Genomic DNA, 20,710 nt, shown 5'->3' with positions numbered 1-20,710 from the left:
TTCGAAAAGAGAATTTGGATGTTGTTGAGTGTTTTGACTTTTCTATTAGAAATATAATAATTTATGTCATGTAATATAATAGAATTAACTTTAGTAATTTAATTTAACAAATATAGCAATTAACCATTCTGATTATTCCAAGTGGCATAAAGAAATCCTTTAAATTGTATGATATTTAGTTTAATAAATATAGCAATTAAACAATTTGATTATTCTATGTGGCAAATCTTTGGAATGACTCTAAATGGAAATTTTCAATTCTTTTAGTTAATTCTATGATAGAATAAAATCAACTCTACCTTATTTAGTTTAATAAATATAATAATTAACCATTTTGATTATTCCATGTGGCATGTCAAAATCCTGGTATATATTTAGTTTAATAAATATACTCCCTCCTATTCACCACAAGTGCCTCATTTGCTTTATGCACTTATTCAATATTAATATCTCTTATTGTTCATAATTAAAAATTATGGTCAGTTGATATAAATAATCCTCGCATGTCTCATGTAGATAGAGACGGAAAATTTGAAACAAATAAGCAGAAAAATATAAAAAAAATCGCATAATAGGCAACTTTTGAAAATATTTCCCAAAGTAAGCACTTTTGTCCCATAGCACAGGTTCGAGGTTATTCACTGTTATTAACAGCGAACAAAGAAACTTGGTAAAAAAAAGTCAAGGCACTTGTTCGCTGTTAGTAACAGCGAACAAAGACCTTGATTCGCTGTTATTAATAGCGAATAATTACAACTCTAATTCCACTTGCTTGTCCCAATTTATAGAAGGTTGAAAACCATAGCTTTTCAATAATTAAAAGCCTACAAATTTTAAAATTTTAATTGCTAATTATTTTAATTGAAAACCTAAAATTAACTTTCAAATTTATTTCTTAAAAATTTGGGAAAGTTTATAATTATGGAATTAATGGTGAGTTTATTCAATCAACTAAAATCACCCTTAATCCCATGCATGATTATTAATTTCCCCAAATTTTTAGGAAATAAAATAGAAAAAAGTTAATAATTAAAACCCTACAAATTAGCCTTGTAAAGTGAAATTAGAGTTGTAATCATACGCTGTTAATAACACCGAACAAAGAAGCTTGGTCAAAATCTTTGTTCGTTGTTATTAACAGCGAACAAAGACCTTGACTTTTTTGACCAAATTTCTTTATTTGCTGTTAGTAACAGTGAACAACCCCGAACTTGTGCTATGGAAAAAAAGTGTTTACTTTGGAAAATATTTTCAAAAGTTGCATATTATACGACTTTTTTATATTTTTTTTGCTTATTTGTTTCAAATTTTCGATAGAGATATATCTATATTAGGGCCCATATGGCACGAGCCCAAGGGAGAATTTAAAAAAAAATCTCCCCTGAGACGGCCTTATACGTGCGATCATTCACAAGCCTAGCCTATAATTTTAAAGTTGCTATTTTAAAACTTGAATTTAACACTTTGGACCTTGAAATAATATTTTAAGTCTCAGATTTAACAAATTTTAAACAGTTCGAATAGACATTTTAAATCTTGAAATAGATATTTTACAGTTGGAGTAAGTAAATAAAATATAAAATTAAGGGTTGGAGTAGGGGTTTTAAGAGTTAGAATTAACATTTTTAAAGATTAGGGCTTAAAGTAAAAGTTTTAAAGTGTTGTATTTATGTTTAAAGTGTTAAATTTGTGTTTTAAAATCTTAAAATGGGTGTTTTGTGAATTAAATTCGGAGAGTATAAAATTTTTTTGTGGCCGCGTGAGGTGTCTGCATACACAGACGTTTTCTCCCCCACTCTCCCTAATTTTTACCCTCATTATTCATTAAAACCCTAAGACTTCCACAAGGACCACAACCCACGACTACCTCCGCCACCGGCCACCTGCATCTGCTGCCGCCTATCGTCCGTGTCTCTTACCGCCTGTCTGCTGCCGTCCTTTGCTGCATATCCATTTTCTCAGCCTCTAATCTTCAATTTCAGTTTTAAGGTATGAATATGATTAATGATTTTGAAATCCCCAATTATTAGGGTTTCTTGAATTTCAATTGAATGTTCTTACTTCTTATTGTCCTATTGATTATCTTCTTTGATTATGAATTGTGATTTTGAAATATCCAATTTTTTTACTTATTTTCTTTAATCTTTATCATTAGACTATAAACATTAATTAGTTAAATTGTTTGGGGCGTCATGTACTTAAGTTTGTTGATTGTAAATAATCTTTGAATTTTTAGAGTGTTATCTTCTATAATCTTTATCATCAGACAATAGTCAATGTTGTAGTTGTTTTTTGCTGCTTAATAGGAGCAGCTACATAATTCTATTAGAGTCTACTGCGTAGTTCTGCATTCATACAACTTGGACACTAATTATAAGACGTGCTTTTTAATTTTTTTTTTTAAAATTTCAGAATGCTTCAAGTTTCTGACTAAACTAATTCATGAGCGTATCTGTTGCATAACCATTGCATAATGCCTTTGATATAAAATCTAAAATTATAACAATTATGGCTTCCCTACTCGATGGCTTAGCGGTTAACCAGATCAAAAATTTTGACTGAATTAGGGACCTTGCTATTTTGCTTCTGTTAGTCCTAATGGGTTTTATACTAGATTTTTTGGGGTTTAGTTAGGAGTTATGACTTGTACGATGGTTCGGGCCTCTTATGGAGCTCTAATGCAATCCACTATTTTAAAGGGTTAAAACTAGGAGGTTTGTAAATAGGCCTTTCGAAAACATACGCAAACAGCCTAGATGTCTAAATGAGGGTTGTATACGGGTTCAAAGAAATCTAGAATATGTATCAATAACACTAGTAAGACCTCATTCACTTTCCTCTTTACTTTTTCTGCTGCCGTCCATCAAAACAAGTAAAGGTTCTAACTGATTTGTTTAGGACGGGATTTATAACACCAAGTATTGATTAGATTCAAAATATATCAACATAGTTGAGTTTTCATGGTAAGATTGAGAGCAAGAATGTTTTTTACTGATTTTAAAACCATAAGGCTAGAGAAAGACAAAAAACAATGTCATGTTTCTAAGGATTAGTATGATTCTCCTTGCTTTCAAGTTGATGATCATCTTAAATCTTTTGCTCCTCCTACTAAATGTACGTTTTTATTTGCCTTATTATTTAGTTGTTTGTTTTACAAACCAAACTCTGCCAAAATTGCCGCATAATTTTCTTAATATTTCGTGTATTTGTTGGTGCCTCTAAAACCCTGGATCCGCCTTTGCGCGTAGAGACTGAATTATACAAAGGCAATCTAGTGCCCCCGGGCTATTACTCTTCTTACGTACCATTTTGAAACCAAAATTCTCGAATTAGTACGTTGCTTTACTCGTCGCACCTCTATCTGACCGGCTCGTCGGCTGCCATACGCTAGCAAATACCATCTCAATCCTTTTGCTCTTATTTCATAAGTGTTATTTCGTTCGGCCTCTGAATCATCTTCCATACAATTTTATTTAGGTAAACTCGATTGCATATCTTGTTAATTTTTAACTTATTGTTATCCCATATTGCTTAATATGTTTTCCCCTGATTTTTGATTTTTAATTTTTCATCTATGAATTGGAACACTTGATTGTGATTTCCTAATGGAAGAATCCCTAGCCTTAGTTGATTTACTACTTTTGTTCTTGAAAGATCTTTGTGGGTTGTTTTCTTTGTGCAAAGATCAACAATTATCAACTCTATAATGTTTCTGTCAATGCAAAGTAGAATGACAAGCTTCTTGATTAACTTCATTGTATTATGAATATATTTTTATCACACAACAATGCCAAATATGTAATCTTAATGATATGGGTAAGCTAACATGAAAATAACAAAGATTATGGCCTTGTTAGGTGATTGACTTTTCGCTCTTATCCGTTGAATGGGTTTTATAAAAATATTGTTTTTAAGTCGGAATGAAAAAAATGATATGGATAACTTTTTTATTGACTTTTGCCTTGTAAGCCTAATTTTTGTCCAATAAAAAATCCTAATATCAATAGCAAAATTTTTAAACAATTATGCTACGAGTTAGCTTAATAGTCATAAAAACAGTCGATGCTACCAAGTGATCAAACAAACTAACTGAACAAATCAATTGCCAAACACCCATTATCAATGAGTTAGAATAACCAATATTATTTATTGAACTATTACAATGCCTTGCTGCAGGCAGCTTTTCGATTGGGTGTTATATTTGGTGCTTGCAGATCAAAATACCATGAATTTTGCTGCATCATTATGCCAAAGAGTCAACCTTAGGCAATTGGTCTCTACTTTTCCTGCTTATGCAGCTGCAACTGGTATGGCTGTATTGTTGAAAATGAGTAGGGTATAATATTGTCTCTTTTAGGGGTGAACTTAAGTACTTGGTTTTCCTGTTTCTTTGCGTGCTTCCATATGTAGATGCTTCTGGGGCAGGTTTGGCTTTAGTTTTTAGAAGGTGGGCTACTAAGAAGACAGCTGGATCGTCAAAAAATGGAAGAGATTCTAAGCCTAAATTTCTTGGTGTGAAGAAATTTGGAGGCGAGGTATTACGAACTCTGCCACTTCCAATGGTTTTTGATTAATGAAGTTGTTTCGGTGTGCCTTAGTGTATTAGTGTCATATATTTCACATAGTAACTACTGATATCTGAACTACAGTTCCCTTTGCTTATGAAGAGTGTGATCTTGCAACTCTTCTTAGAAATTGAGCTTGATTTTTATACCGGTGCATATAGGTTGAGGGAGGGTAGTTATAGTTTTTGCTAGAATTGAAAGGGGAGTCCCCTTTGGTTTGTACTTTGCTTTTCATTGGTGGTTAATAAAACTTTAATTGCCAAAAAGCAAAAGAAATCTGGACTACGAAACATATTGGCCTAGGGCCAGTTATCTCCAACTTATTTGAACTGAAGTAAACTGAGCTTATAAGTTGTCTAAATGCAAGTGAAAGTAAACTGAATTTCAGATATGTTGTGGAGAGAAGAAGAGCCGTTACTGTAGTTCTAAAAATCTTTTCTAGTTTCTAGGGCACTATGGTGTGTTAGTTTCCTTTTTATGTTCTCAAATGTTCATACAAGACCACTATCGGTGAAGGTTTCACTTTAATTATATGCTTCACTTTCAGTTTTTATTCAACATATTTGGATCTTATTTTTCTAGGGAAAGGCTTTTCTCAGGAATGTTGTTTCTTACTCCCTTTGTTGCAAAGAATTAGCCCTATTTTCTTTTTAATTCGTCCCATTTGAGTTTGTCTCATTTCTATTTATGGTCTTGAGCAACATTCTTTAATTTTCATTCGCACATTTTACTTGCATTTTCATCTCATTCACATGTTTCCCCCACTTTCCTGCTTTTATACCACTTTTTACCCTTTTTTTATTTTCACTTCATTTGTACTTGAGGCTATTTCTTTGGACAAAGGGAGTATATAATTTCCTGGTTTATTGTGCTCCATGACAAGGTTCCAGCAATCGAAGTGGTGTTAATTTTGATTTTGATGGTTCATTGCAGAGAGTTATACCAGGTAACATCATTGTTCGGCAGAGAGGAACTCGATTTCATCCTGGAGACTACGTTGGCATAGGAAAGGACCACACCCTGTATGCACTCAAAGAAGGCCATGTGAAGTTCGAGAAACATAAGTTGAGTGGTCGCAAGTGGGTGCATGTTGAGCCTAAGGACGGTCATGTTATTCATCCCGTTTATGCAGAGGCCGACAATCCTCAACTGAAGACTGCTGCTTAGATGACCTTTGTTTCTTTTGCTGTAGCATCCCTTATAAGTTATAACAATATTTTCGGTTTCTTTGTCAGATTGTAAGTGGAAGCTAATTTAATAAGAATTAAGTTCCTTCATTGGACTCAGTTCCGATATTGAAGTTAAGGGTTTGTTTGGTATGCTTCATCAAATGAAAGGGAATGGAAACCTCTAAGAAATGGAAGGAGAAACTATAAGGCTTATTGTTATTTTTTGTTTGGTATTTAAAAAGGTAACATAATTATAATTAAAAATTAAAGATATGTAAATTTTATTTAAAATAAAAAGAAAATTTGATTTAGAGAGAAAGGACCTATCTTCAAGCTCGATTTTTTTTAATGCTGACATTAATGCCTATTATATACTTGACACCGTGAAATCCCAAGTTCTGCATTTGATAAAAGCAAAAGGAAATCCGAAGATGCACAGAGAAGAAAATTACGGGGAAATAAAAATTTGTTTCCACTCTAATGTTCGCGGTAACATTGTAACGGATTTTGTTACTCCTTGCAAAAGGGATTGCATAATCCAAGTATCAAACCAAACACCAATGGATTGGCTTAACCATATCCGTTTCCAGCAGTCTAATTTTTCAAACCAAACAAGACCTAAATCTATTTATGGAGTAGAATGCTCAATACAGTATAATCTACAAATGTCGTTTTTTTGCTCTTTTTCAATGTCATAATTAGTGTTTATATAATAGCATGCTTCTCTGAATCCTTTTGAGAGTCGGCCTTGTAGGATTGTAATCAAGCATTAACAGGAGCTGTGAGGCATTATAGACAGGTAACGTTCTGGAATTGACTGAAGCATGGAAATAGCATTTTTGAGCCAAATTTAGTGGCAGTTTTCAATATTGTGCTTAGTGTGTATGTGAGCAGACGGTAGGACAATTTAATGAATGCAATGCTTGACAAGCCACAAAGTAGCAAGTACTGAACTACTGATGCACTGTGTTGTCAATTTGCTTTCTATATCTGCAAGAAATTAGTGGTACGACTTGAACAGATTTTATGATTCTCTAACACACTCACTTCCTATAAAGAATTAATCGGTACTTCAGTAGTATGATGATTTTTACAAGGGTAACTATACAACTAAGCGTTGACCATCTTCAATTTACAGGAGCAGTTAACTTTTTTTTGGAAGGTATTACAGGTTCACATAACAAAGGCAACGAAGAGCTTCTAGAATCCTGTTTTTGATCATGTCTCGATAACCTCTGCTTAAGTAAGGCTTCTTTACAAGGAGCAAAAAACTCATGATTAAGAGCTTGTTCAGCAGTGATTCTTAATCTTGGATTCACAGTTAAGCACTTCTCAAGTAGATCAAAAAGTGAATCTGGGATGACCCCAAGGAGATCTTGTCTCTTCGTGTTTGTCAAATACCAGTCTTTTATTGACATCGATTGTAAGAATTTAATGTCTAAAAGTTCCTGCACCAAACAGTCCATAATAGTGTTAATTACGTACTTCTGAAAAAGACGAATTTTCCTTTCTGAAGAGGCGCTATCGTATATTTCTAAGTATGTGAAATTAGTTACCACTGGAAATGAGGATTCACGGTTGTGTATCTTTGCCACTTCCCATAACTCTTCATTGCCCCTCAGTTTTACTATTTCCTTCATGTTTCTACAATAACAATCAAAACAAGTTTGCTGTTACTAACAAGTAATAATAACATTACAGTTGCAGGTTCAGACACCAACAAAAGTACTTACTGTTCAGGGTCACCATTGAAGGGCATTCTTCCACTTATTAAGTAAAGAAACGTAACACCAGCTGACCATACATCAACCTTAGGACCTTGGTGCAAAGATCGAAGCAGGACCTGCAAAAATTGGGGGATGAAGTACTTAATTAACTAATTTTATGGAATCACTAATGGAAAACTACTGATGAATCTCAGTTTCTCACAGCATAAAGCTTAAAGATGTCTACCATATCACAAACTTTTATCCTCCAAACTCCGAGGTTTTAAGAGAACAGGAAAAAATCGAAAACTAATAGAAATTTGCTAGTCTGATGCTTATAAAACTAAGAGAAAGGTGAAGTCTAGGAGAGCCATGTGATGTGAAAGCAGTAAGAAAACGAGGCAGTACAACATTAAGAAGACACTTACCTCTGGAGCACGAAACCCTTTTGTTCCTGCACATGGGCCATCTTTATTCGGCTTCATTCCTCCTGACAGGAAATACAAAAAACTTTTTATACAAATGAGGATGCAGAAGAGCACTGTTCCATTTACAAATTTTTATGCAACATACCTCTATTGTTCAATGACCCAGCACCAGAGTTCAATGACCCAGCACCAGAAATTGCAATGCCAGATGAGTGAAGCGGCGTCGGAGTGGGATGAAAGAGTTTTCTATCTGTGATCCCAGGTGAAGCAGCGACCCTTTTCCGATTAGAAGTTGGCGCTTTCGGTGCTCCATGATTTGGACTTTGCATTGCTTCCTGAGCAATATTGATCAGTGCCTTGCGACCTTTACATGGAAGAGGTTCCCTCAATCTTTCTACAGAAGGAGTTCTAGTGCTCAAGTCTTTTGCAGAAGTTAAACCAGAACCCTCTGCACCTTGGCTTGTTAGTGGATTGCAACGACCTAAGTCTTCATAGGCCTTTAGCTTGTCAACAGGTTTTTTCTTCAGGGATTTGCTCTCGAGAGCACCAAGAGCTTTCTTTCGTTTGTTGGGGGAAATAACCTTGTAATGACCTGATGAATACTGTTGAATAGCAGCCACATTGCTAGGCTGTGATGTCTCTGTCATCAAGAAATTTTTTTCCATAAATATAATCTTTCACATAAGGGGTTTCAGATATAATAGTATCATTAAAAGATATGTTTGAAATGAATTTCAAATCTTAAAGTTGATGAAATTTATTTACAAAGTGCAATAGACCAACTTAGAATGTCAGCAGGCCTGGATGAATTTCTCATTCAAATGGGTATAATTTCATCCTTTCTCACAGATATAACAAAAGAGTGAATATAATATAAAAATGGAGTATCAATTTAACATGAATCAAGTGTTGATTACGGAAGAATTACTCACCAATAGTTCCATGCTTCTGATTCATGTCCTGTAATTGATTACACAAATGATTAGGAAAAGATGAATTTCAGAGTAAAAATTAGGTCTCTGGTGAATGAGACCCAAATGTAAGCCCTTCAAACGTGCTGAAGCACTCACCCTAGCAAGATTGAAGTCAATCAGATAGCCTTTGTGATCTTTGCGGGAGAACAGAAAGTTTCCAGGTTTGATATCTCTGTGATAAACTCCCTGCAAACACATAAATTATAATGATAGAATTGTACATCATTTTACCAATACAGGGAAAAATACATCAATAATACATGCATATCTTCAGCAGACTTCCACTGTACCTGTTTATGAAGACTAACAAGTGCCCTGAACATGCAAAAACCATATGACTGAAGCTGAGGCATGTCAATCTCCCTTTTCAACACCTGCAGCAGAATCGGGGTCATGCACGAGTAAAGGTACACAAAATTTAAGATAGAATCACAGAGCAAATGAGGTTTAAAAACAATAAACTTACTTCTGGCCGGTCATGTTCAACGTGCTCCAGAACAAAGCATTCAGAACTTTCACACTTCAAGGAACCTTCATATCTTATCACAAAGTTCCTTCCCCTGACAAGAATAAAATCTTTGTCTGATAAGAATGAAGGAGATATCAAGGAGCTTCAAAGTCGAAGATTTCACATACCCAAATCGTTCAAGCATCTTATGCTCATTCTTGACATGCTGTTTATGAGCATTAGCATGAGGACCTACATTTCCAAAAATAAGCTCACTGCATTAGTAAGAGGAATTGCTCGAATCACCTGAAAACTAGGCCACATCAAAATTTTCTCCAAGTGTCCTTTGTTCAGTTTCCATAAATACGAACACTTTGCTGTTTACAAGATGTTCAGAGTAACAAGTATATAAATTAAATTGTATCTGACTTCAATGGAAACATACTGATGGAGTAATAAACTAGCACTGTGGCAATCAGTATTGATTGAGACTATTTTTGTTATTACTATTCCCTGCTTCCCATCAAATCCCACCTTGGCCAGTAAAGTGAGGGACAATTGTACGCAACCTTTATCCCTATGGCCTCGTAATAACATAGAAGCTGTTTCTCCTTAATTATGTGCTGACATGGTCAGCAGCTCTAAAGAGTAAACATACAAAACATGCAAATGATTTAACAAATCCTTTTACTCAGGTAATTATAATCCAAACCAAACCATCACTCGCCTCCAACCTCTATTAGAATGTATTGTAGTTTCAATGTGGAAAAAATTAATTTATGAATATGAGAAAAGTCACAAAATCTGATTTCAAATAAAACAGCAACACAATAGCACAATATTTGTGCTTCTTACACTTTATGGCAAATGTCAATCCATCTGTCATTCTCCTTGCTCTATAAACAGTGCCATAACCACCTGTAAAACATAACACCTAGGATCAATCACGAATTGACGTTACAGGGTTTTGTATATGTTACATCACACAAGCACCGCAAAATATCATACCTGACCCTTCCTCCTCCTCCACTTTGTAAGAGTCAAATTCAGGAAACTTTGTCTTCCGTTGATCCTGTCATATGATGAATTAATAATTAAAGCATTTGACTACTGTTAAGAGAGGATGTAAGCTACATCACAGAATTTATCTTGTCTTTTGCATTTAACGGGAAGGCTAGATAATGTGCTAAAGCACATCAGCACCCAAACGTCAAACAGGAATTTAAGAATTTTGGGTGGAGTATACTTTAGCCTGAAAATTAGCATATTGCATATAGCAATCATACACTTCTCCGGTTTGCATGCACAATTACTCCAATTTAGGCGACAATTTTGAGGAGAAACAGTGCAACTTAAAAAATTGGTAGAATATAAATAAAGGAAAGAAGTAGTTTGATACTTCAAAGCCTTGATGAAATAAAAGGGACATGATATAGACATAATTTTTAAGATGATTACCTTGGATGACTTGAGACCATTGTCACATCTTTCTTGGATAGATTCACCATTCCTAGCAATGTGTTTGGGTTTGTCCATCACAGCAACAGCGATCTGATGTTGTCTCTCTTTCCGTTCCTTATGGACAATATCAACTTTACTATACTGCTTTGACTTGGACAAAGTTCTATGTTTCCGTGGCTGCTCAGCATGAGTCACGTTTTTTGGCACTAAAGACTTCGTCTGTGCAATCTGAGCATTAGTTTGTGAATCAGCAGAAACTACAAGCAGGCTAGTTGATTTGATATTTCTTTGCTCCTTTTTCACAGTATGTGTGTCACCAATGGAATCCAAAGGATGGCTTGTTGAAATAGCATTTGTTTGCTCCCTTTTTACAGTATCTGTCTCACCCATGGAATCCAATAGCTGGATTGTTGAAATGGCATTTGATTGCTCCCTTTTTACAGTATGTGCCTCGCCTATGGAAACCAAAGGCTGGGTTGTTGAAATGGCATTTCTTTGCTCCATCTTCACAGTATGTGTGTCACCCATGGAAAGCAAAGGCTGGCTTGTTGAAACGGCATTTGTTTGCTCCATTTTCAGAGGATATGTTTCGCCCATGGAAAACAAAGGGTGGCTTGTTGAAATGGCAATTGTGTCCTCCATTTTCATAGTATGTGCCTCACCCGTGGAAACCAAAGGCTGGCTTGTTGTTAAAACATTTATTTGCTTCTCCTTCACCGTATGTGTTTCATCAATGGTTTTTGACTTTGTCTGGCAATACTTATCTACAGAACAATATATATCCCTCCAAGAGCTAAGCAAAATATTTTCAACCCTTTCTTCGGGACCTCCATTATCAACCTGTAGCTGTTCATTCAAGTCGAGCAAGTTTGTTTCAGGAATTTGACTGTGTCTCAAGTCTTCAGCAGCATTTGTAGCAGCAGTAGACTCTACTGATAAGTTATCATGTGGATTAAGCTGTAGACAAAAAGGAACATCATTATCTAGTTTACTCTCCAAATTTTCTACATCATTATTATCTTCTAATATAGCTGAAATTTCTGCTAAAGTTTTTAAGAGGAAACCCATTGACTCTTTTGCATTATAATTAGGCAGATCTAAGCAAGTTCTGTTGGCATAACATTTATCCTGATGTTCCTTCATAACTACACAGTTACCCATGTCATTCACCTCCAATTCCTTGTGCTTGTTTCCAATTTCCTGATCTCCATCAATGTTTTGCTGATATTCCAACAGCCCATAACCAGAATTCACCATAGATGGGGTCACAAACAAGTCAGTGACATTTATTAGATTAACCGTTTCAAGAACTCTGCCAAAAGACTCTGAATTTAGGGCTCTGCGTGAACCAGTTTGTAGATCAACCCCCTGCATGAGACCATAAAATAATAACTAAGTGTTTTAATGGACAAGATCTCCAAACAGTTCACACAGAAAAATGAAAAAAAAAGTTAGTTTTTCCCTGTAGAAGGCAACGACCCAAGAAAAGCAATTACACAACAATAGGAGAAGGATAATGGCGGTATCACATATATTTGTCACTTCTCAGTGTTGAAACTGTAGGTACAAGTTTAAATTTCAATCACCCAAAGAAAAGTTAAAAGGCGAAAGACAAAGGACTATGTAAAGAATAAACAACGAAGGAGAGAATGTTCTAACAGAATCAAGATACTGAAGTTGACATACTATGAAATATGTGTACCGAACTAATCTGAGTTTAAATTCATGTAAACTGATTGCCATTACACAATCATAGTATCATACTAGATTCAGAAATTCAGTGTTTTGGCAATTTCAGTAAGAAAAGGATGTACTTCATATACAAGAAAATAGCAACTTAACAAAAAGTTAGTAAAAAGTATATCCTCTTGTAAACGCTCCATAATTTTACTAATGGCTTGATTAAGTCGCCCTACTCTATACTTCAAAGTTAATTTTGCTTCAAGTGTTAAAAGAAAAGCTCGGAAATTTTGCTAACTACCATACTTATCAAGACATAATAAAGCATAATATTTGTAAGCAATAATTTTCATGTAGATTTCTTTTGGTTCATTTAGTCAACCCCGTGTTGGGATTAAGGCTTTGACATAGGCTTTTATATGGTTATTGGGGCTCAAGACACGAATAGGAACTATATAATGCAACACATCACACCAAACAATAAACACATTCGAAAAAACAAGCCTCCACTCTTCCTCTCGTCCAATCATATACACATGTTCCAAGTTTGCATCAAAGTTTCCAAATATGCACCAACAAACCAACATAAACCTTGGCTGGTTTTGTGACATTAGGAACTCTCAAAAACTAAAGTTCACCAATCAGCACCATACAAAGTACAAACGGTGGTTAGAAGCTCGGCCTTTTCATTAAATAAACCAAGTTTACATCAATCAACTTTATGTGTATATCAATTTCTCATATTATGTCAGATAACTACCCTCAATCCCTTGGAAATTTTACAATTTCCACATTTATAAGATTGACTATCATCGTTTATAGGCAATCATAAGATTTAAAATCCAGCATCTCTCTTAAAACAATGTATGTCCTTTTTTAAACAATGCGCATTCCTCTCTTCTTATTATTTACACATGTTGTTCAAGGAAGCTAACTAGGCATCACAATGGACTATCCTTGGAAGTCAAATCAGTTCATCCAACATTCCTACTATGTACTGGCAAGCAGCAATAACCAAAATTACAGCCTGGTTTTCTAACATTAAGAAGGAAGCATACAGAAGTACACTTCGCATTGACTCAAAATCTCACTTGTCCTCTTAATAATCTAACATGTTTGCAAATCAATTTTATTTTATCTTTTACGAACATTAATTATCAGATTTTGAAACTACTCCTATTAACTAATTACTCATATCAATCTCAAAATTTTACCTATCATCAACAAGGTTATAAACCTAGAATCGACTAAACATCAAACGGCATACAATTTATCTGAAAGCACAATTGGTACCTGATAATCATTGTTTAGTGTTCTCGAAGTTGTACTAAAGCTCGTTGATTCTCGCTTGTTTTCTGCAAATTCATCAGATTATAAACTAATTTAAGAAGCTTATTCAATGTAAAGAGAAAATAGAAAAGTGCCAATTTTCCTACCATCAATTGATCTCAGAACTGCTCTTTTCTTCACCACTGTCACAATTTCCTCCCCTAACTTCTTTCTCTTCCTAAAGTACCTGAACTCAAAATCACAAGCTTTACGCAAGATTCTCTCCCTTGGTCCTCCAGACATTCGCCTCTCAATCTTCGGCCTCGAATTAGCAAAAAACTCACCAAAAGCACTATACACCGACATCGAAATCACAACGAACTTATTCGTAGTCAAATAAATCGGCGAATTAGGGATTCCACATAGAAACTCAATGAACTCCGGCGATATTCGAAACAGTAAACACTTGGCAACGAGTTCCTCGAGCGAAGCCGGCCTTCCTAAGAGCAGCAAAACGGAGACTAAATACCATGCCATTCCTGTGCAATAGTTATAATTGTTGCTACAACTTGCAAGCTTTGGGGTCCAAATTTGAGCTTCCATGGCGATTCGGATATAGATCTGAAATCAAGAAGTTGGAAAAATTAGGGTTCTGGAAAGAAATTGAGTTGAAGATCAAGATTTTAGAGGATCCATGGAGGAGAGTGAAAGTCAGAGAGTGACCGAACGGAGGATAGAGAGAGAGAGTGAGTGAAAAACGTTGTTAGAGCGGGAAGAATGACGAGAAAAGTTAAATTGATTAGGTTTTCATCCATTTCTTTTTTAGATGTTAATAAAATGTTAAATCTCCCGCCATCGACAAATGAAATTTCGTAATTTCTGGATGTGGATTGTGGACCTGGTCAAGTAGTTTTCACTTCTCTCTGTCTTTAAATCCGGGCTTAAATTGGCCCTTCAAACAATGTAAAAGCCCAATATGATGGTAGCCGCTTTACAAAGAAGCCCCATTTAAACTCATCGTAAGCCAAGTCTCGTTTGAAATCTTTTTACTATGAGACGGGCTCATATAATCAGCATATTCCTCTAATCAATCATTTTAGGATTAAAAGTTCACAAATTCTTGTATGAGATGGTCTCACCGTGAGATATGTCTCAAACTTGGTTAAATAGCCTAATAATAGAAACTTTTAATTTATGGGCTTTTTATTTTGATGTCGTCTCATCGTGACTCATAGAATCAGCCAAGTGGAAAAGATCTCACCGTGAGACTATCTCATTTGAAAATTTGAATTTTTCTTAATACATTCACTACAGTAATTATGGACACTCTCAAAGCCTAAGGCCCTAACTTAGGTACGCTAAATAAATCTTTAAATAGTTTATCCTATAAGATAAAACCTTAAAAATAGAAAAGGAGAACTGAGCCTTGTCTAATTAAAGGCTTAAAGCATAAACACCTCCGTCTCTCTAAGTTTGCCATCGGGAGTGATATTTTCCTTCACAATACATCACTTTTAGTAACAAACTTAAAAGGACAAATTAGTACTATTTTTCCTAAGCAATCTCATAAATTTAAGGAAAATTCCACATAGTATCCCTGAGGTTTTGGGTTTTCCACGTGGTAATCAAAACATTTAATAAATCCACGTGGTAACCTTGAGGTTTACCAAATTATTCCATCATGACCTTTTTGCACATAAAACGTTAGTAAACGTTAATTCGAAGTTTTAAGGTTGTTGTACGCCTATTTATGCGACTCACCATTTCCAATTTCATTAGTTAACCTTTTTCCCCCAAAACATAAGCCCTAACAAGTACTATATTTAAATTTGGGGGAAAAATATGATTTGGATGAAAGATGGTAGAGTTAGATTTTTGTTTTAGGGGGAAAAAGGTTAAAACTGATTGAATTTAAAATAGTGAGTCGTATAAATAAGCGTATAACAACCTTAAAATTTCGAAATCAACGTTTGCTAATGTTTTATGTGCAAAAAGGTTACAGTGAGACAATTAGGTAAATCTCAGGGTTACCCTGTGGATTTTTTTAAAGTTTTGGTTACCACGTGAAAACCCAAAACCTCAGGGTTACCACGTAGAATTTCCTTAAATTTAATTATCGCTCTCACTCTCCCTTAACCATCTCCATCTTCCAGCACACGACTCAAACTACTTACTTACTTTGTTCCTCTCAATTTGCATCGGTTTTTTAAATTTGTCTTACTTATTTTGCACTCTTTTATTTTTTTCACAATAATCTCACTCTTCTTTTTTATTTTAATCTCATTCACAAATTTATTATTTCTCTTAAATTAATCACTTATTTCTAATATCAACTTATTTTATATCTGAATTCTTCTTTTAAAAAATTATATTGAGAACATTTTAGGTGAATATGAAAGAAAAGATAAATTACTAAATAATAAATAGAATAGAAAAGAAAGTGATTACCATGTCAAAAAAGATGACGATTATACAGATGGATTTAACATACTTCTAAAATTACCCATACCCCTTTAGTCACGTTAGGTACTTACTACTCGTAACTACCACGCTTAGCTACAAACACTTTATCAATTATCCATATAATTAAATTATTAATTAAATAATTTTAATATTGTGGGACCCGCTATTACAGCAGTTCGTTTTCTATGTAGTGGTGAATAATTGGCCGGTGTTAACTCGTGGTGTTTGACTTTATTAACAATTTCTAACATTCATCTACATAACATCGTCTAAATACCACTACATTTAGACACTCTACTAGTTTTTTTAAAAAGTTAACTCAAAATTTCAACATAAAGAAAGAAGGCATCAACAACTTAGCCTTTGTATCTTAACTTTTGAAAGATTTGAGAATACTACGTCTTAAATTTAAGAGATATTCTATATGGTAATCACTAACTATTAAATTTAAGAGATATTCTATATGGTAATCACTAACTATTATAAAAGATGAGTGGTAGCAATTTTTAAATTTTTTTTTCATAAAATAACACTCAATTCTTGAAAAATTAACTATAGTAACATTATGATGATAAAAAAGTCTAATTTCCGTTAAGTTTCCGTAAAAGTCAAAAATACCCCTAATAAATCCCAAATGTAAAACCCACCTTAACGGAAATTAAACTTAACGGAAATGTTATTGTAGTTAATTTTCTAAGAGTTTAGTGCTATTTTGTGAAAAAAACTTAGGATTTATTAGAAGCATTTATGACTTTTACCAAAACTTAACGAAAATCAAACGTTTTTATTTCCATAATGTTACTGTAGTTAATTTTCCAAGAGTTGAGTGCTATTTTGTGAAAAAAAATTTAAAAATTGTTACGACTCACCTTTTAACATAATTGGTACTCATCACATAAAATATTAACTTGTATGTTACTTTACTATGTTAGACGGGATAAACTTTTTTGTTGTTTGAAATGTTTTTTGTTGAGATAGAAATATAATAAAGTTAAGGATGATGTGTAAGTTTGATAATGTATCGTTTTAGGTTTATTTGTGAAGATAGTCGATATTTATAGTGGCTTTAATATGAAATAGTTTTAGGGTTTTGATTTGCTTATCATGTTTTTCTACAAAATTTAGTATTTGTAATAGGTAGTCCACAACCATATAAACATGTGAAAAGCTCGAGTTACTACTTATGTATTTTTTTTCAATGATTATAGGCTCTTTTTGGCTCACGTGAACCTTTGTAATGTTTTTTTGAGATTTCATCAAATAAAAATTGAGTGTTTTAGAGGAGAGTACAAGGAGTTGTTTTAAATTGGATTGTTTGAACAATATTAAAAGAAACTTTAAATATGTGGACGTGATTAAAGAATGTAATGATGTTTAATTTCATATAAAAAAATGATGCAAAATAAGTAAGACAACTCAAAATAAAAATTACAAATTTTAAGAGATGAACTGAATATACTTTAAAATTTATGATAATAATTTTTTCCTTGAGTTACCTAAAATGAAGAGCATAGTGGTGCCTAGAGGATATTCTTAAGGCACACCAATAAAAGTTTGCGACATGTCTTAGAGAAGCAAAAATATCTTTTTGTAGTTGTAAATATACTCTTGCGGTCTTGTTCTAGGGTTTCCTGTTGTGGAAAATGAAATTCGAGTTTGAATTATGATATTTTGATCGAATATAAATTGATAAAAATAGCGATGTGAAAAAGAAATTTGATGCCCCAAACAAAAAGGCACCAATTTAGACGCTCTTAGGGAATTGTATAATTAAAATTAATATTTTTTGTTTTCAACGACTATTCAATTAAAACTAAATATAATTTTTAAATATATTAAATTAATTTGTTATATAACTTAAATACCAACGCTAGCTAGGGAGGTATCATAACAATAGCATGATACAAGGATGAGATAAAATAGACATTTATTTATAACTATATAGAATACGAGTTAATCAAGAGAATTTAAACTTAATAAATTTTATGTTTTAGACTTTATTAAACTTTCTTATCGGTTAATTATATGATTTTATACTCCCTTCGTTCTTTTTTTATCTTTCACTTTGGGTTTTTCACACATATTAAGGAAGATAGAATCTTTGGGTTGTAGTGGTTATTATTTTAATTAAATAGTAGTGTAAAGTAATGATTGTATTGGAAGTATGAGGTTGCAGTGGGTATTATTTTAATTAAATAGTAGTGTGAAGTAATGATTGTATTGAAAGTATGAGAGAGAAAATAATTATAAATAAAAGAAAATGGGTACATTAAAAGAAAATGGGGTTTTAAGGGGTAAAAATGGGATAAAAACTTTCTAAAAATAGAAATTATTTTAAAGTGAAAGACCTTTTGAAACTACCCGTTATAGTAATGTGGAAGATCAAAAAAGAACGGAGGGAATAGTTAATAATAATTTATTTAATTATATTTTATTGAAAATATTATAATTTGATAATGATAATATGTAATTGCACATTAATAAAAAAATTATAATTATATCATTATATGTAATTCTCTACTAACTAATTTTGTGTATATATAGTCACCTTTTACATTGTGTTGTTGTTAGGTTGCACAAGAGTTTTAGAGAATTTTAAATTATAAAGAAAGGGTGATAATTTGGATGTTACTTGTATGACAAAGTAAAGTAAAACAATGGAAATTTAGAATTTTTAGTTAGACATTGACTTATCAAACCTATCCTATGGTTATTTAAAAGAAAAAATAATTTTAAAAGTCCTAACATTGAAATAATATTTAAGAGTCTCAATTTCGAGTCTCATTTGTAAAAAAGACTTAGGTCTATTATGACTAGATGATGAATTAGTAAAAATGGTCACATGTCAATCTTTTAGTGATCCAAGTTTTTTTTTTCCTTTGTTTTATTTTTTTAATGAAAAAATCCTTTTACCCCTTTCACGCCGGTCAAATGTTCACCTCTGGTCAAATACCCTCGAAACCTTCTCTAATCGAACGACCACCTCCCCCACCCAGCTCACACCGACCAACACCTCACCTTCCAATCAGATCACAACCACCACAAAAGTCCACCCTTCTCCTTAATCTCCTTCATGCGCTGACCAAGCCTAAATCTGAACGACTTTCACCTCTCTGCATTGCATGACCACCAACTCCACTTGAGATGACGTTAGAGCTGTGGATGCAGGTCGAGGGATGGGTCATTTTTGGGTGGGATGGAAGTTTGTCTAGATAAGAGGATAATCGTTAAAAACCCTTATCCAACCTAAAAAAAATCTTTTCCTCTGTTGAGTTTTATGCCCTCGACCCCTTGAAGCCCATTAGCAACCTTGTTTTAGTGATTGGTGGTGGTTTCGTGGTTAAATGATGCTATCATGCTAGTGATGTGTTGCATGGCCTGTAGTGATGGTCGTGTGGCTGATGGTCATGATCACATAGCGAATGTGATTGTTAGAAAGTTAAGACATTTCGATACGTTGTTGTGTGGTAGAGGAGGTTAATGGTGGCGATTGGTTGGACGGGTGTAAGAGGGAGGGGGATTTGACCGAGGTGACTGGTCAAGATGGGTAAAGAGGTTTTTATTTTTCAAAGTAATTAATATTAAAGTGCATTTTATTATGCACATGTTATTAATTACTTTGAAAAAAACAAAGAAAAACCCTCTTTACCCAAATAAATTCTATAAGAAATTGGTTTTAGTGGTGAACTTCACTTGGACATGTAATTGAGTTGTCTCTTCTTCTTTTTATTTGGATTTGTTCGAGTTCATTTTCTAAATTCTATTATGGTATTAGAGCCCGATTTGTTGTTGGATCTTTATGACTGAACATTTAATCTTTGAGCCTTAAATAAAGTGTTTTTTCCTAATGAGTTATGTAATCCTTTTGGTGGACTAAAATTGTAACAACCCGACTTACCGTTAACTGATTAAACAGGGTCATTACGGGGTTTATTTCCCAAGATATTTAAGTCGCAATTCCAAAACTTGAGCACAAGGGTCACCAGATCTCTATTGTAACTAACTCAGCTAATTCTCATACCAATCATCTAACTAAAACACAAGGTAAACATAAAGATCACTTTAAGTTCAATGTAACCAACATAACCAAGTCTAATATACATTTATCCAAAAACCTAATACAAAACTACAAAATTCCCACATGCTCAGCTTAATATTACATCCTTGGAAACTCTAATCACCTCCGCTAATCCATTATTCCCGACTAGTTCCGATTTGTGAACAAACTAAAAGTTGGAAATGACAGAGGGCTAGATTAAACTGAATGAGAAATAGCAATCCAAAACAACAAAACACAGTAATTTCCGAACAAAAGTTTAAAAGCAACATCAGTTTCCTAGATCTATGTGCGCACAGGGAGTCCAGTTGAGAGGAACATCCATAGCTCTAAGGCTATGTCACTCTCGGGAGAGGCTATGTCACTCTCGGGAGAGGCTAGTCAATATTTAAATGACAATTCACCTCAAAATAAGGAGTAAGGGCGGTATTCCCTCTACTCCGTCAATGACCACCTCGTGAGCCCGATCCATTGACCATATCAATATCAA

The 20,710-nt window shown here is 33.8% G+C and overlaps 2 protein-coding genes across 4 annotated transcripts; one reads left to right on the top strand and one right to left on the bottom strand.

Moving 5' to 3' along the window:
- Positions 1-1,708: 1,708 nt before the first annotated feature.
- On the top strand, positions 1,709-5,870 carry LOC130801153 (uncharacterized). The gene is made up of 4 exons (XM_057664927.1): positions 1,709-1,989; positions 4,177-4,307; positions 4,411-4,535; positions 5,499-5,870. Exons 2-4 carry the CDS (start codon positions 4,226-4,228, stop codon positions 5,730-5,732), a joined length of 441 nt encoding a protein of 146 aa, XP_057520910.1. The 5' UTR covers positions 1,709-1,989; positions 4,177-4,225; the 3' UTR covers positions 5,733-5,870.
- An 833-nt stretch (positions 5,871-6,703) lies between these two features.
- LOC130801152 (uncharacterized) lies at positions 6,704-14,504 on the bottom strand. Of its 3 annotated transcripts, XM_057664925.1 has the most exons (17): positions 14,424-14,504; positions 13,868-14,321; positions 13,725-13,786; positions 11,922-12,119; positions 10,749-11,708; positions 10,299-10,362; positions 10,146-10,208; positions 9,479-9,542; positions 9,309-9,402; positions 9,133-9,216; positions 8,939-9,028; positions 8,801-8,828; positions 8,014-8,508; positions 7,869-7,930; positions 7,468-7,577; positions 7,291-7,378; positions 6,704-7,182 (listed from the first exon to the last, which is right to left on the bottom strand). In XM_057664925.1, the coding sequence occupies exons 2-17, from the start codon at positions 14,301-14,303 to the stop codon at positions 6,862-6,864; spliced, it is 3,219 nt and encodes a 1,072-aa protein (XP_057520908.1). In that variant the 5' UTR covers positions 14,304-14,321; positions 14,424-14,504; the 3' UTR covers positions 6,704-6,861. The 3 variants fall into 3 exon arrangements, with proteins under 3 accessions (XP_057520908.1, XP_057520909.1, XP_057520907.1); XM_057664926.1 differs by having other exon boundaries at positions 13,868-14,504; XM_057664924.1 differs by having other exon boundaries at positions 10,749-12,119.
- Between the last annotated feature and the right edge of the window lie 6,206 nt (positions 14,505-20,710).

Source organism: Amaranthus tricolor, chromosome 15, assembly GCF_026212465.1.
Source record: "Amaranthus tricolor cultivar Red isolate AtriRed21 chromosome 15, ASM2621246v1, whole genome shotgun sequence".
Classification (NCBI taxonomy): domain Eukaryota; kingdom Viridiplantae; phylum Streptophyta; class Magnoliopsida; order Caryophyllales; family Amaranthaceae; genus Amaranthus; species Amaranthus tricolor.
Note: the sequence above shows the minus strand (reverse complement) of the source record. Positions and strands in the feature narration are given on the sequence as shown.